This window comes from Taeniopygia guttata, chromosome 17 (assembly GCF_048771995.1).
Source record: "Taeniopygia guttata chromosome 17, bTaeGut7.mat, whole genome shotgun sequence".
Lineage (NCBI taxonomy): Eukaryota > Metazoa > Chordata > Aves > Passeriformes > Estrildidae > Taeniopygia > Taeniopygia guttata.
The window spans coordinates 322,662-338,463 of NC_133042.1; the positions used below are offsets into that span (position 1 = coordinate 322,662).

General features: G+C 57.5%; 1 protein-coding gene across 5 annotated transcripts in view; it reads right to left on the bottom strand.

Annotated features, from left to right (window-relative positions):
• Positions 1–121: 121 nt before the first annotated feature.
• ABCA2 (ATP binding cassette subfamily A member 2) overlaps positions 122–15,802 on the bottom strand; it is a 33,231-nt gene continuing 17,550 nt past the window's right edge. The window contains exons 21-49 of one of the 5 annotated variants that reach the window (XM_030286909.4): positions 15,468–15,648; positions 14,972–15,184; positions 14,453–14,649; positions 14,190–14,372; positions 13,606–13,784; positions 13,397–13,517; positions 12,390–12,677; positions 11,135–11,353; positions 10,879–10,981; positions 10,217–10,542; positions 9,552–9,765; positions 9,269–9,374; positions 8,869–8,980; positions 8,384–8,444; positions 7,955–8,129; positions 7,754–7,869; positions 7,169–7,316; positions 6,836–6,959; positions 5,941–6,073; positions 5,662–5,779; positions 5,364–5,542; positions 4,918–5,059; positions 4,439–4,573; positions 4,159–4,262; positions 3,800–3,892; positions 3,408–3,510; positions 3,135–3,272; positions 2,712–2,918; positions 122–2,496 (exon numbers count right to left, since the gene is read on the bottom strand). In XM_030286909.4, the coding sequence (XP_030142769.4) occupies positions 2,461–2,496; positions 2,712–2,918; positions 3,135–3,272; positions 3,408–3,510; positions 3,800–3,892; positions 4,159–4,262; positions 4,439–4,573; positions 4,918–5,059; positions 5,364–5,542; positions 5,662–5,779; positions 5,941–6,073; positions 6,836–6,959; positions 7,169–7,316; positions 7,754–7,869; positions 7,955–8,129; positions 8,384–8,444; positions 8,869–8,980; positions 9,269–9,374; positions 9,552–9,765; positions 10,217–10,542; positions 10,879–10,981; positions 11,135–11,353; positions 12,390–12,677; positions 13,397–13,517; positions 13,606–13,784; positions 14,190–14,372; positions 14,453–14,649; positions 14,972–15,184; positions 15,468–15,648 (4,454 nt within the window). In that variant the 3' untranslated portion in view covers positions 122–2,460. Of the gene's footprint in view, positions 2,497–2,711; positions 2,919–3,134; positions 3,273–3,407; positions 3,511–3,799; positions 3,893–4,158; positions 4,263–4,438; positions 4,574–4,917; positions 5,060–5,363; positions 5,543–5,661; positions 5,780–5,940; positions 6,074–6,835; positions 6,960–7,168; positions 7,317–7,753; positions 7,870–7,954; positions 8,130–8,383; positions 8,445–8,868; positions 8,981–9,268; positions 9,375–9,551; positions 9,766–10,216; positions 10,543–10,878; positions 10,982–11,134; positions 11,354–12,389; positions 12,678–13,396; positions 13,518–13,605; positions 13,785–14,189; positions 14,373–14,452; positions 14,650–14,971; positions 15,185–15,467; positions 15,652–15,802 lie in introns of those variants that run through there. The other 4 variants (XM_072936511.1, XM_030286906.4, XM_072936514.1 and 1 more) reach the window with 4 other exon arrangements.

The window sequence follows — 15,802 nt, forward strand, 5'->3', positions numbered from 1 at the left end:
CTCCCTGCCCCCAGCAGGATCCTGCACCCCCACCCTGGGCACTACCACTCTCCTCCTCAGCCCAGGCCTTCCCAGGCAGCCAGCCCTGCCATTCCTCCCATGCCCAACTACACAGCCTCAATGGATTTAGTTATTTTTATTTAAAACGATCATTATTTTCACATTTCATCTTTTTGTTTGGTAGCAATATACAGGCAGCTCCAAGACGTCCCCACCCCCAGAGGCCCCACACCAGGGGCTTAGCATGGCACTGGCACCATGCCTGCGGCTGGTGGCCAAGGACGTGGAGGGAGAGGCAAGGCTGGAAGCGGGGTGAACTCAATGAAGTGAACAGTGTTAAGGCAACAGCCACCCCTGCCCTGGGGTGCTACCTTCTTTGGACTGGTAGCTACCTACCACCCTTGGACTGACTGTAGCACAGCGACTGTGCCCAGGCAGCACTAAGCCCATGGCAGGCAGGCCACCATGGCCACCCAGGCTGTATGGGGACCTCCACTGACCCTCAGAAGCCATGCGGATGACAGCACAGTGGCAGGGGGAAGACTGGGTGGACAGAGAAGACACTGTGACTGGGGTGCAGTAACCTGGAACAAGAGTGTAGTGTGGCAGGTATGGGCCAAGGATAAAGCCCAGAGCACAACAGCACTGCCCACCCTGGGGTGCCCCAGGGTGCCACCAAGGTGACAGCTGAGGACTCAGAGATGACACTATCCCCTCTCCCTGATGGCAAAGGGTAAACTTTGAGCCGGCTTGTCCCCTAGCATCCCCTGGGGAAGGCAGAGTGTGGCCAGCTCGGGGGCAGGGGCACACTGGTGGGGGCTGCGCCCCTGTGCCCTCCAACCCATCCCAGATCCAGCCAGTTTCCCATATGCCATAAAAAAAAAAAAAGTCTGAAAAATCTGAAAATAGAGCTTCTTCCCCCGTTTTCCCCCTATTGAAAATACTGTATATTAGATTACAGTCCGTAACAGGTGGCATATCAGCCTGATAGGACCAGAGGGCAAAGGGACAGTTGAGGTCAGGCCCTGTTCCTGTGCCCAAATGGGGCCAGAGCCAGCCTCTCCCCACCTCCTATAGCAGCCAGCTGAGGTGCCTAATGCTGCTCAGGCCCGTCAGCCAAGCCTGTGCCAGGGAGGCAGAGAGAGCATCAGAGCACACAGGGCAGACAGACCATGGCTGCTCCCCAGGAAGGTGCATAGCCACCCTGGGGTGTTGCCAAAGACTGTGGCACCCAGCAGTGGTGGGGGCGGGGTCAGCATCACAGGCCCACCTCTGGGCACAGCTGCAACTTGTTGAGAGCTGCAGACATCAGCCATAGTCCCGGTGGGTGACAAGGCAGCAGGACCCTCTGCAAAAAGGAGGGGCACTGCTGACAGAGGGGGTGCCTGCTGCTGGCCAGTGACATTGCCAGTCCCACTACTGCAGTCCATCCTTCCCTCCCCACCACCCCAGGCACAACTGCCAGGCTGCCGGCACCCACCCGGACTGTCCCAACCTCCTACCTTAAGGCCACCCCACCACCAACTTCCAAAGCCAACCTGGGGTGCTGCAACCACTCTCCCAGTACCACCAGTGACCCAACAATAAGAATCTAGTGCAGCTGGTTCCTTGTACAGGGCTGGACACTGAGGAACAAGTGTCAGGGCAAAAGCGAAGTGGAAGGGGACACAGCAGAAAGGTGGCAGAGCTGCAGCAATGCCCTGTGATAGGGGAAACAAATGGTGAGGACAGGCAGAAAGCAGGATCAGAGACTTGAGGGTGAGGGACATTATATGGGGCAGAGGGGAGAAACAGCTGGTGCCAGCATGTGAAATACCCTGTGAAATAACCCTCTGCCCACCACGTGCCTCTGCAACAGCACTGCTGCCTGGAGACGAAGCCAGTACCCAAGGCCAGGCAGGGCCAGGGCAAACAGACCCCAGGGTGGGCAGGATGTACTAGTGAGGCCAAGACTCCCAGTGACATCCCACTGGTCGCAGAAATCGGTTATGGATGAAGGACCAGAGCACCTGCCCCAGTGGTGCCCAGGGCAGCATCAGCCAGGGGTGATGTGGAAGCAGCCATCCTTCTTCTAGCTCCACGGGGCCAGGCCTGGGAAGGTACCCACAGCCAAGGGTCCACAGAGTGAGTGCAACATGGGTGTCCAAAGCCACCACTCACAGGCCTGTGTGCTCCAAAGTGAGTGGGGCTAGCAGTGCTGGCACCGTCTTTTCCTTCACGGTCTTCATCCATGGCATGTTGAGGACCATGCCCCCAGCACCACACGGTGATGCTCCGGTGGAGCTGAAGGGGACAAAAGTCACCCCAGTGGTGGCTTCCGAGGTCCCTCTGGGCATTGCTGTACCCACTGTGTCCTCCCTGGCATGTGGCTACAGCTGTGGCAACTCCGCTCCACGGGGCAAAGGGAGAGGAGAGGCCAAAAGGGTTTGGTGGCTTGACAAGATGGTTGTCGCCAGAGTCTCAGCACAGAGTGTCCGTGTTGAAGGAGAGCTGAGCCTGAGAAGGGAGAGGCAGGGCTCAGGGGCTGCCCACTTAGCCAGCATGCCCAGGGCCAAAGTCTGGCACAGGTGGCAGAGCAGAGAGCCCTTACCCCTCCCAGACCCAGCCACTCTATTGTGTCACCTCTGTGGTGTCACAGCACCCAGTCCCAGGGCCTGTGGCAAAGATATGGGTGGGACCAGGAACACCCAAATCTGGGGACAACCTCTCACCCTCTCCTCCTCAAAGCTGATGAGGCCTTCATCGTCGGTCTCTAGGTCCTCCTGCTCCTCCACCACGAGGGCCCGCAGCTCAGTGGGTGCGGTGCGGGGGCGCAGCAGGCTCAGCACATGCTCCAGGGGTGACTGCAGGACACTGTTGGGGCTGGTCTCCTGCTGCTCCAGGTTGTCACTTTGCTTCTTGGCAAAATTCACAAACACCTGAAGAGGAAGGGGCAGGAGACTCAGGTATTTGCAAGCACCTCCACCCCACGCTTGCCAGGTCGGGACCCAGGGCATCCTGTCATGCAGTGGCTGCTACCATGTTCCCCATCTAGCTCAAATCCCTGCCCCAAAGGCAGATCCTGCATGGCACTTTGGCACTCCTGGATGCAGGTGGGACAAGCATCCAGCTGCCCATGCTGTCTCCGGTCTTACATTGTCCAGAGTGGTTTGGCTGACAGAGTAGTCTTCAATGCCCAGCACATCCACCACCTGTTCCATCTTGCTGAAGACCTGTGCCAGTGAGATCTGGTCCGACTTCAGCTGGTACTGGGCCTTGGTGTGATGACGCTCCTGGGGGGTGATCACCAAGGAGGCACTGAGCCCTCATTCCCAGATTCCCTCCCATCACCCCATGCAGGATGAAGGCTGCTTGTGCCCTGAAGTGGGGGCTGTCAGGGGACAGCATGGCCACCATAGGCAGCTCACCTTGAGGACAGCCTCAGGGAAATTACGGTTGAAGAACCTCACCACCTCCTTGATATTGAGGCTGGACTTGGTGCGCACTGTGATCATGTAGCCATCACCGAACCTGCACAGGAACAAGGCACCGAATGAGAACCTGTCCCCTCATCCGCACCCCCATGACCCTATGGAAGGGGACGATGCTCTCATGCAGCCACTACTGAACACCAGGGCAGGGCACTTCAGTGACCCCATTCCCTGCCCACCTCTAAAGCAGCACCCACACAGAGGGCTGGTATCTTGTCATGGATGCCACACTGTCACCCAAGCATGGGGATCCAGCCCCCTCCTGCCCAGTAGCACACACAGGTTGCTGGGTGCCATGCAGGCATTCTGAGCTCCTGCCAGGCTCTTACCTGTTCTTCAGGTGCTGAATGCTGCCGAGACACTTGAGCCGCCCATTCACCATGATGGCCAAGCGGGTGCAGAGGGCCTCACATTCCTCCATGCTGGGGTGACAAAGGAGGGTTCAGTGGAGGGCATCAGAGGACAATGCCAGGGCTATGGTGGGGGTAGGTGGAGAGCTGGGCCTCCCAGGCCATCACCCAAGTGCTGTGGCCCCACCACCAGGGATGAGAGAAGGCAACAGAGGGTGTCCCAGGCTCCCCATGCTCCTCATGCCAGGGACAGGGGAACCAAATGCTGGGGAGCCCTCTCCTTCCCACAGAGCACCCCAGGTGCTTGGAGGCATCATGGGGACAGAACCCCTCTGGACCTGTGAGATGTGAGCACCACGGAGCGACCCGTTTTGATGACATCCAGGATGAGGTTCCAGAGGAAGCGCCGTGCCTTGGGGTCCATCCCTGTGGTTGGCTCATCCTGGGGGATAGACAGCACCTTCAGACATGCCAGACCTGGGACAGACCCTGCCACGCCTTTCCTGGCCTGCGTCCAGCTCAGGCCACCATCCCACACTCCAGGAGATGCATGGTGTGTGGTGAAGCAGGGGGTGGGCACCTCCCACCCGGAGTCATTTTTCTACCCTCAGGGCGCACCAGGAAGATGAAGGCTGGGTATCCAATGAGTGCGATGGCTGTGGATAGCTTCCTCTTGTTCCCCCCACTGTAGGTGCTGGCAGGCTTGTCTGCATACTTGGTCAACTCCAGCTTCTTCAGTGCCCACTTGACCACCTGCAAGGCATGGGGGACTGCTGTCATCCTGCCAAGGCTACAGGGCTGGCAGAGCAGGCAGGGGTTGGGCTTCCTGGCACATCAGCTGCTGAGGGGACTACTAGCCATGTGCCAGTCAGGGAAGCCCCATGTCAGCTCCTGGCACAGCCGTGAGCACTGGTGAGGACCTGTGAATGTATGTGCCTGGCCCTGGCAGCCTATGTGGGCACACTGAGCATACTAGGGTGGCACTGCCACAAGAGCAGGAGCACTGGCTCAGGCTGCCGCTGCTGTCCAGTGAGAAGCCATCCCTGTGGCACAGCACGAGCCCTTGGATGCTGCCAACTGCTTGCCCAGAGCCTTACCCGCTCCTCATCCTTCCAGGGGATGCCACGCAGGCGGGTGTACAGCTCCAGGTGCTCCTGGGCCGTCAGCTCATCAAAGAGCGCATCAAACTGGGGGCAGTAGCCCAAGCTCTGCTGGACCTGCAGGAGCTCCTTCAGGATGCTGTGGGAGAGGATTGAGGGTTTGTGGGAAGAAGGAATTATTTTTGTGAGGACTACTGCTAAGCCCCCTTTCACATGCCTTTACACTGGAGCATCTTCCCCCAGGTAAAACCCCACTGGGCAGCCTCAGCACAGGGCCACTGTCTCTTGACCCACATCCCAGGTTGATGGTCACCCAGGAAGACACAAGGCTGCAGAGTCCCACTGGGACACACAAGTTTACTCATGCTGCTTTATCGTGGGAGCCCTCCAAGCAGACCCCATCCCATCCTCAGGAAAGCAGGCAGCCGGCAGGCTCCCCTTACCTGTGTCCATTAATGAAGGCCTCTCCACCTGTGGTGCTTTCATCCCCTGTCAGCATCTTGAATGTTGTGGTCTTGCCCGCACCGTTGACGCCCAGCAGCCCAAAGCACTCCCCCGGGCGCACACCCACACACAGCCGGTCCACAGCCAGGATGCGCCCAATCTTGCGGGACTTGTACACCTGGCAGGGAAGGGGATGGGGACTCAGCCCACCAGCAGCCACCTGGACCCACTGTCCCACCCACATCCCTGGGCTGGGCTGGTCCCTGGAGTCTCCTTGCAGCCTGATGCAGCCCCCACCTTCGTCAGGTTCTCGATCTTTAGCATGTCATTGTCAGCGTCACCACGCAGGACCCGATGCCTCTCATTGGCCACATCAATGTCATCCTCAATGGGTTTGGTGGAGACAGGCAGGCACCTGTGGGAGGGGGCAGAGATAGGAGAGAATGTGGGAGCAGGAGCTGCACCCCTGACAGGACTGGGCAGCTTCCACTCAACACTGTCAGAAGAGCAGCCCGAAGCTCAAGGATCCCAATGGCAAATCTTTGCCCCAATATCCCTGCCCTGTGCCACACTCACTGGGGCTTCCGGAAGAAATTGTACTGGCACATGATGGTGATGAAGAAGCCAACAAAGCCTTCAATTGTCATGGCAACAAGCCCCCGTGTCACGATGTCCCATTCAAAGGGTGATTTCATTTTATCAAACTGCCCTGAATAGGAGGAAGAGCAGAGAGCAGCTGGGGACACCTTCCCATGGAGACAGCTTGGTTGTCCCTCCTGAGTTGACCCGTAACAATGACACTGCTCACCCACCACAGCTGCCTGGGCTGACCACAACACAATGCCCTCTCAGAGCATGGGTGCTGTGGAAATCATCTGGCAAGTTTTCAACCTCAGTAGGATGAATCAACCCAGCTGAGAGTGAGATCAGTAGGATTTGTCAAACCCTGACCCAAAACTGTCCCTCACAATACCAGCAGCATCTGGATTATGTACAGAAACTGCTCAGAAAACAAGAGAGCACGGGAGCTTCTGAGGCCAGGATGAAGCTGTAAGCTGCAAAAGGGTTGCGTTGGTTGGGCAGCACAGCCCCCAAGAAACCCTGTCTGTAAGGAGAGTCCCTGCAGTCCCCATCCCTCCTGTCACAGCACAGACCCACCATGGCCCACCACAGGTAGTGTGCAGCAGCAGTAGAACCACACATCTCTGTCAGGGCTCACACCATCTTCTCCCCATGGGGCTGCTAATTGGGATGGCCCAAGGAACCACTTTCAGCAATGCTGGCAACATGCTGCAGCTGATCCTCAGCCATGTCTTTTTCTGTGCCCCATCTAGTCCATCCCCTTTTGCTCCAGGTTGCTCTGGGCCTCAGGACACTCCCATGGGGCAGGCAGAGGGGATGTGCCCGCATTGTAGTCCCCTCCAGCTCCACATGCCCTGGCACAAGGGAACGATAGAACAAGAGGCCATACCAATTTTGGCATAGTACTCATTGATGTATTCATTGTAGGCCATCTCCATCAGGCCGTGGCCAAGGTTGTAGTTAGGGAACACAAGGAAGCAGCTCTTCAGGTAGCTGTTCACCACCTTCAGGTCCTGTGGGGACAGCAAAGAGAACATAACCATCACACAGACCCTGAGTGAGTGGTAGGATCACATCCCCAAGATCCAGTCCAGTCAGGTCTCACGGCTGATCCTGCTGGAAACAGAAACCTCCTGAGGTCTCTCCCAGCCTGAGCCGCCCCACAAACAGATGGCAGCATCACCCTTCCTGGTGGCCCTCAGCAGAGCTGTGAATGCCATACCTTGTCGTGCTCAAAGAGCTGCAGCAGGAACGTGGCAACAGTGGCTGTGATGCCAATGAAGAGGTTGATGACAATGAGGAAGACGTAAGCAGAGCTGGGCACCTCAAACCAGAAGGAGGCCGGGTACATGATAGGGGTGATGGACCAGCTGGGGAGGTGCAAAGAAGCAGCACACGTCAGTATGGCAGCAGAGGGGCCCCCAGCCTTGGGCAAATTGGCGCCTCTCCCAAATGGGCACTGCTCATTTCCATCCTGCTGTTCCCAGTCTCTCCCACCCCAGCCCTCACAGCCACTACACTCCAACCAGCTATGGGGGCTGCAGAACATCACAGAATGGTTTGGACTGGAAAGGACCTTTCAAGGTCATCTAACACTAGCACTCCAAGCTGTCCAACCTGGCCATGAACACTTCTACAAATGGAGCAGCCACAGCTTCTCTGGGCAGTCTGTGCCGGGGCCTCACCACCTCCATTATGAAAAATTTCTTCTTAGTCTAAATGGCTATCTTTTAGTTTAAAACCACCACCCCATAAGACGCTGGAGGCATCCCTGGTGCCTCCTGACCACCCCCTCTGAGCAACATACCCATAGAGCAGGAAGAGGGAGAGGACAGCAGGGAAGTTGGTGGGAGAGGTATATGCTGGGAGGTCAAACACGAACAGGATGATGATGCAGCACGTGGCTGGCACCAGGTAGTTTAGCTGAAGAAGACAGAAACTTCTGTGACTGCCCACTCCCTGGCACAGCACCGGAGGCTTGGCCAGTGAGGCCACATGTCCTGCTTACCATGTCCCACATGTAGTTGGCCAACCAGTAGATGACAGGGTCACAGCCGCTCACAAACTGCAGGTGTTTGGCCTTGGTGGCCTTTTCAGCCACCAGAAATACCACAAAGCTGGCTGGGACGAAGGACATGGCCACAATGATGAAGATGGCAATCACCACATCTGTGCCTTGCAGGCTGGATGGGGAGCAAAGAGAGTACGAACTCCATCACCCTCAGTTGCCTGGGGAAGGGCCACCCACCCTGGTGTGGGACAGTCACTGCACAGATCAGGGCATGGCACAGGGACCCCCACATCACAGCCACCCTGTCCCTCCCCACCACGCAGCCTGTGGAGCAGAAGCTTCGGCCTTCCCATGCAACCACCAGTAAAAAGCCCCCTACCTCCCATGGGACAGCCACCCTCCCTCAGACCCTCTCCTTGGACCTACAGGTAATCCAGGGACAGGCTGGCACTCGTTTTGTTCATGGGGTGATTGGTGACTGTGATGCCTGCAATAACGACCAAGAAGAAACATGGAAGCATGAAAACTAGCTTGGGACACAGACCCCTGTCCCCATTCTGCCTGGTCCTGGCTGTGAGCAGGATGGGTTTTCAACCTGAAGCTCAATAGGAGCTGGGCCCTCTGAAGCAACTCAGCACCTCAAGGCCAAGCCCTCCCCTCACTGGAGAGCACCCCCAGACATGTCACAAGCCCAGCCACTTTCAGGCAGCACTTTGGGACATTCCAGCCCAGGCATGGCAAAGAGCTCATCCCAGCTCTCGTATCTCAGAGCTGAGGTGTGTGAACCCCTGTTCTAGCTGGACACTAGCCTGCTTGGCCCAAGGTGAACACTGCACTTTGGAGCCTGGTTGGATCATACACTAATGCTGTTTCTGACATGCTCCTGCCCCCAAACACCTGCAGATGCTCACCATAGGCAGCAGGGTTGCCCTTGCTCTTGGGCAGGTTGGCTCTCAGGATGGCGTTATTGAGGGCATTGAGGTAAGTGGGCATGCTGTGGTAGCCCTTGTTGTTGTAGAAGACCTGGAGGAGGAGAGAGGAACAGTGGGAGATGGCAAGAGAGCTGGGCCCAAAGATGTACTGGGAGAGATGGGATGGACGGCCACCCACAGGGCAGGTGTCCTGTGCTCAAGACTGTAGGGAGAACAGGCCATGGCTGACTGTACTGGGCCAGACCCGCTGAGCACTCCCCCATGGCTGGAGCCACCCAAAGCACTTGGAGAGCAATGCAGAAGAGCAGTCCCAGGGGTCCTTGCTGCCCCCTTTCCTCCCCACCTATCTCCCCTGCCCTGAGGTGCAGTGCTGTCCCACCTGGGCTGTTCTGCGCACAGCAATCTTGCGCACTGTGGCCGGAGCCCTGGCTCCGAAGGAGGCCGGGATGGATTTCTGGACGTTTCCAAACGTGAGCGCCCCATACCTGTGGGACAAGGCACTGCTGAGGAAGCTGCAACTGCTATCCCCCACCTCCAGGGGTGGAACCATGCTTGAGCATGTTGCTGACTCCAGCCAGCACCCTGGGGCAGGTGTCCCCAGACCCCTGGTTCTCACCCCTGCTCATTGGTGCAGGACAGACCCTCCCAGCCTCCCCTCTTGCCTGTGCAGCCGGAAGCGGTCTGAGGTGTAGAGCAGATACTCAGAGACGTTGCGCCCTGTGATGTCTGTCAGGATGTCCCCTGTCACCACCTTCATCTGTGGGGGATGGCCCCCCACGCCACTAGGGCAGGAGAAGCCGGTGCCCTGCATGGAGCATGTGCACTTGATGGGCTCATGGATGATGCGGGGCAGGGCAGGGGCTGAGGTCACGGTCCCTGAGGAGCAGAAGAGGTGGCTCAGTCAGGCTCCTGCCTGCTCCAGATGCTGGAGACAGCATGAGGGTTGGGTGGCTGGGCAGGTAGGGACCTGGTGACCAAGAGATGGACACGCAGAAAGCTTTGGGGGGACAGAGATTCAGAGGTGGGCCATGAGGCGTGGCCGAAGAAAGAAAGGGCTGGGGACCACATCCAGCAAAGGTGACACAAGGCTGGCCACAGGGCTTTGTGACAGTGTCCCATCCAAGGGCTTCTACTGGCATGCCTGGGGCCCAATGCAGACAGTGTTCCAGGGCCAAAGCCACAAGTTCTGCCCTACAAAGCTCTGCTGTGTGGCCAGGCCAGACCACAGGTACTCCCAGGAGTCCCCGGAGCCACTTCTGTGAGGAGAGGCATCACCTCCCTGCTGGAGACAAATCCCAGACACAAAAGCACCCAGCATAGGTAATACCTTTAACAGTGGAGAAGGTTGTGGAGTTCCAGGCATGGAGCAGGTCCTCATCCATTGACATGGGGTAGTCAGAGGGAGCCGGGGATGGAGGTGGTGGCACAAAGTTGGAAAGCGGAAGGCCCTGGGTGAAGGAGTCGATGCACATGGCATCAAAGTACTTGGCTGCCAGCATTTTGGACTCATTGCTATTGAGGTTGAGGGTCTGCATGGGCTGGTCCAGTGTGTTGTTAAAGGGTGTCTTGAGCACGCAGGTGGCCCCCACACCAGAGGGCAGATGGAAAGTGTTCACCAGCTGCTGAGGGCTGGCATCGGGAGACAGCCTAATGCTGCAGGAGCAAGGATCAGGAGACACAGATCTCAGCACCATGGCTATCTTCTTTCAGGACCTCCCTGAGGCCTTGGCACTTATCATGGGCACACACAGCCTGTGCCTGGCATGACTGAGCTGCTAGTAACAGTGTCAGGGCTCGCACATCTCCCAGAGACACCCTGGCCAGGATAGAGGTTGTTTTCTATCAGGGGACACGGCACCAGCCAGGCTGTGCTCCAAGCCTGAGCCAGCCCTGGCACTAGGCCTACTGCCCTCCCAACTCGCTCCCCTTACAGTCCCACAGATGGGCCTTGGGCACGCGGTGCTGGTCACCATTAGTGGCAGCTCTCACCGGTACTCATGCCGCTCCTCGTTAGCATAAGGAATGAAGTTGCCCTTGGGCTGAGTGTAGTTGTGGTACTGGGATGGCGAGAGGATGAGGGGTGGCAGGTCACCTGTGGGAACAAGAACAGAAACCTGCTGGTACTCACAGCACCACTGCACACAAGGGAGACTGTCTTGGCCTTGTCTTTCTGCAGCCACTGGCCACACTGGGAGAGGCAGAACAGGTCGCCCAGCATGCAGGTAGGTAGGTGGCTTGCATGCACCTATTTCGGGCACGGAGAGCGCCACAGTCATGGCCACGCAGACGAAAAAGGCAGGCAGGAGGATCTGTGAGAAGAGGGCCTTGGTGTTGCGCTTGGCGCAGTGGAAGCGTTTGATGATCAGCCCATGGAACTGACGCAGCTTCAGCCACGAGCCTTCCAGCTTGAAGCTTCCCCGACCTGCCAGGTCACGGTCCTCTGCTTCCACCTCTGCTTCTTGCTCTGGGAGGGAGAGGGACATCAGCTGTCTGGCACAACTGCTCCCACACCTGCCTGGGCTCCCAGGAAGCTGAGCCCAACACCCAGCCCAGTTCAGCCACCCCAAGGGTAAGGGCAGCACACGAAACCAAGTGTACCACCAAGCCACAGCAGCAGTGCAGGCAGAAGCATGGTATCTGGCTGGCAGGTTCCCCTTGGCCCCAAAAGGAAAATTTAGATAATAATTTAAAAAAACCAAACTAATTTGGTGCTTTTTCTAGGACCCCTCCATTTTCCCATCAGCTCTGCCAGCTGGTAGGGGGTCAGCACAGTTGGGAACAGGGGACAAGACACAGGTGGGAGTCCCAGCGAGACAGTGGGAGTTCTGTCACAGCACTGTCCCAGCTCTGCCTCCCACAGCCCTGGTGGGGGAGAAGAGGTGGCACATCCCTAAATTAGTCACAAGAGTTGTGAGATAATCCTGAACAGGATCTCTGACTACAGCAATAAGCTCAAGGCGCCCGCCTACACCCTCTCTATCCAGCAATCCCAGCATCCAGGTGGGGAGAGCCTTGCACCTGGGACAGGGTATGAGAGGTGAAGCCATCACCTGGAAGGTTATTGTGTGCCCAAGGACCAAGAAGAGAAACCCAACTGGTGACAGTGTGGGAAGGGGCCATGTTAGTGGGGCAAGTCTGCAAGATGGTACTGGAGACCCACAGGAGGCAGAGGCAGAGCCAACACTGGCTGCTCTCACTGGCTCCACGCCTTAACATGGGACCCTCATGCACAGCCGACCAGCACAGGGTGCAAACTCATGGAAAGAGCCTGTTCCCAGCCCTTCCACCCAGACTGTGGCTGTCTGGATGCTGTGTTGCTGGATGTCCCATTAGCCCCCTCCCCATGGGCTCTCGTCCCAGCAGTCATAGACACCGATCTCCGTCACAACCAGATACCCTGAGGGACCAGGCCAGCTCTGCCCACCCTGGGTGAACCCTCCATGTCCCAGCTAAGTGCCTTCCCCAGCCCCTGCCACTGGCCGGGCACCAGCAGCACCAACCTTGCAGACTGATGTTATCAGGGTCCTGCCGGTTATCGAACAGGGGCGCGTAATCCCCAAAGAATTCAGAATAAGCCCCACCTTCATCGCCACGCACAGAGCCCACCGAAGACACTGAGCGCAGGGATGCCTGCGACTGCGCCAGCTTGGAGCAGGTCACCAGGTTGCTGAGCTCCACCTCGGGCTTCTCTGGCACGGCCGCTTTGGCCAGGGGCTCCCCGTTGGCTTCAGACTTTGGACCCAGCTCAGAAGCAGGTGGTTGCAGGGCATCCTTGGACTCCTTCATGTCTGGAAGAAAAAATGTGGGTTGCCACCAGCCATGCTGCTCTACAGTGCAGCATGGCACCAGCTGGGGATGGATCGTATCACAGAATCACAGACTGGTTTGGGTTGGAAGGGACCCCATCTCATTCCAGCCCCCTGCCAAGTGCAGGGAGACCTTTCACTAGACCAAGTTGCTCCAATCTGGCCTTGAAGACTTCCAGGGATGGTGCACCCACAGCTCCTCTGCATGACCTGTGCCAGGGCTTCACCATCCTCACAGGGGAGAATTTCCTTCTAATATCTAATCTAAACTTTTCCTCTTAGTTTAAAACCATTTCCCCCTTGTTTTAACACTATTTGCCCATTTAAAATCCCCCTCTCATTTTTTCAAGCCCCCTTCAGGCACTAGAAGTTGCCATAAGGTCTCCCTGGAGCCTTCTCTTCCCCAGGTCAACACCCGCAGCTCTCCCAGCCTGGCTCCATGGCAGAGGTGCTCCATCCCTTGAAGCACCTCCATGGTGTCGCCCGGAGACCTGTGCTGAGGACACCAGACCTAGCCACTATTCCACATGAGAGTAAAGCCAGAGTGGAGCAGAGACTGGCTGCCTTTGGCCGGGGTGGGCTCTGCTGGAAATCTCTCCTCTAGTTGGGACAGGAGACTCCTGCAGCCACCAAGCCCATCAAGATCACACAGCCCTTCACTAGCCCCAGCAGCACCCTGTACTCCCAACAAGCACCCGTACCCACGTCACTGTTCTCCAGAGACTGGTCCTCCTCAGACACCTTCAGGAAGACCTCCTCCAGCGTGGTGTCCATCAGCCCAAAACTGGTGAGGTCCAGCTCTTCCAGGTTCTGCTCCAAGTGCTGTGGGAGCAAAGTGCTGTGTGAGGAGGGCAGATGTCCACAGTGCCACAGCCCCTTGCCTGCCCACTCTGCCAGACCCTGCAGGTACCTGGAAGAGTCTCTCAAAACAGCCCTTCTTGACAGCCTCACTGGGCAGGATGTAGGAGAGCTCTGTGTTGGTGTCTGAGATGAGGAGGCAGGAGGCCACATACTTCTTGATGAACTGGGAGACACGAGGCTCAGAGCAGGGGCTGACAGAGGAGTGGCTCAGGGGGCTGTGGCCTGGCTCTGGAGAAGAGAGACAGTACCCATCGGTCAGTTCACACCTGGTCTCCCTCCAAGACCTCCCACATTTCCCCTACCCCCCAGTGCCATAGGGGCTTCCTGATCACCCTGACTGGCCTGGGGATAGTCTTCTGCAATGTGGCCCACACTGGACATCTCAATCCACAGGGCAACCCACAGGCTTGACAGAACCAGCACCCGGAGAAAAATGCCACTGTGTAAGGTCTGGCCAAGGACCCAGCTGGGAAAAACTAAGGCTGAGCAACCTCTGCCCCATCCCCTCTGCCCTCCACATGGCCTAAGGAGACTCAGGATGGGAGTACTTGGGTGTTGACCTCTCCTTTGCTAGGCTGAAGAAGGCGTGGTGCCATATACTCCTTTAACAAAGGATCCCACTGCTCGCACGACCTGTGCCATTCCTGGTGTCCGACTGCTTCTTCACCACTGTCAGCTTGTAGCCGTCACCATAGGTGCTCTTGAGGAACAGTGGGGAACCACAGCACTTGAGCTTGCCATGGGAGATGATGGCGATGCGGTCCCCCAGCAGGTCAGCCTCATCCATGTGGTGTGTGGAGAGCAAGATGGTCCTCCCTGATGGCAGCACAAAGCCTCAGCAGAGGGGCCGCAGCTGCCACAGAGGAGCATGCTAGGCTCTGCCCAGCTCTGCTCACCTGGTTTGTACTTGAGGATGAGGTCCCAGATGGCCCTTCGGGCATATGGGTCTACACCAGCTGTGGGCTCATCCAAGATAACCGCCCGTGACCCACCCACAAAGGCAATGGCCACCGACAGCTTCCTCTTCATGCCGCCTGAGAGAGTCTGCACCTGGCAGTGCCGTTTGTTGGAGAGTTCCAGGTCCTCAATCATCCTGGGGACAGGGCAGAAGCACCAGGTATGCTGGAGGGGGGGGGGCTGTACTGGTGCCCAGCACCAGTGGGGGAGTATGTAATGCCTCTTCCCCACATGATATCTGCAGCCTGCAGCTGTTGGGATTGCCCAGCTGCAGTCAGGCTACGAGATTCTCCTGCTCACTTCCACAGCCTGACACCCCAAGGGTGGGAAAACTCTTGGTGGAGCTGCTCCATGGGACACCTCTGCCACCAGATCGCCCCCCACAGCACAGCCAGCAGGAAGGAGACTCACTCATGCCAAAGGCATGGATGAAGACAAAAGAGCTGGAGGGTGCCTACTTGTCCATCTCCTTGCGGATCTCCTCCTCCGCCATGCTCTTGAGCTGCGAGTAGAACCAGAGATGCTCCTCCACTGTCAGCCTGTCAAAGAGCACATTATGCTGGGGACACATGCCGAGGTTCTTCCGGATCTTGTCCATCTCCGTACGGATATCATGGCCATAGATGGTAGCAGAGCCCGATGTTGGAGGGAACAAGCCAGTGAGGATGGACCTGGATGGATGGAGAAAGGCAACAGTGTGAGTGAGCTCATATTCCCCAGTCCGGCTCCAATCCCATCCAATGCAACCTCTGGGAGCATCTGCTGGGCCCCAGGCAGAGGAATATCAGCACAGGGCCATGAGCCTACTCCTGTCCCATGTTTGTGACAGCCCCAAACCCACACTGCTGCCCTCTGGACATGGTACCAGCTGTCACAGGGCCCTGCAGAGACATCCCAAAGCCCCTGCAGCTGGCCAGAGGAACAGGGTCGTTGTCTGCCTGGACAGGCACTCACATGGTGGTGGTCTTGCCTGCACCATTGTGCCCCAGGAAGGACACAACCTGGTTCTCGTAGAGGTTGAGGCTCAGCTTGTTTAGCGCCAGCTTCTTGTCTGTCTTGTAGACTTTGGTGAGCTTGTCAATGCAGACGACTAAGGGGAGATGGGTTGGCTCCTCCTCGATGCCCCTTGTCTCCTCTGCTGTGACAGTAGGATGGTGAGGAACCAGGGGAGGGCAGGAAAGCCAGGCTTTGAGTGGGGTTCCCTGGGAATTAATCAACCCGCCTCCATCCCATGGTGGCTTCCCCTCTGCTTCTCACCAATTTTCCCCCTCCCATGCCAAAGTGGCAGC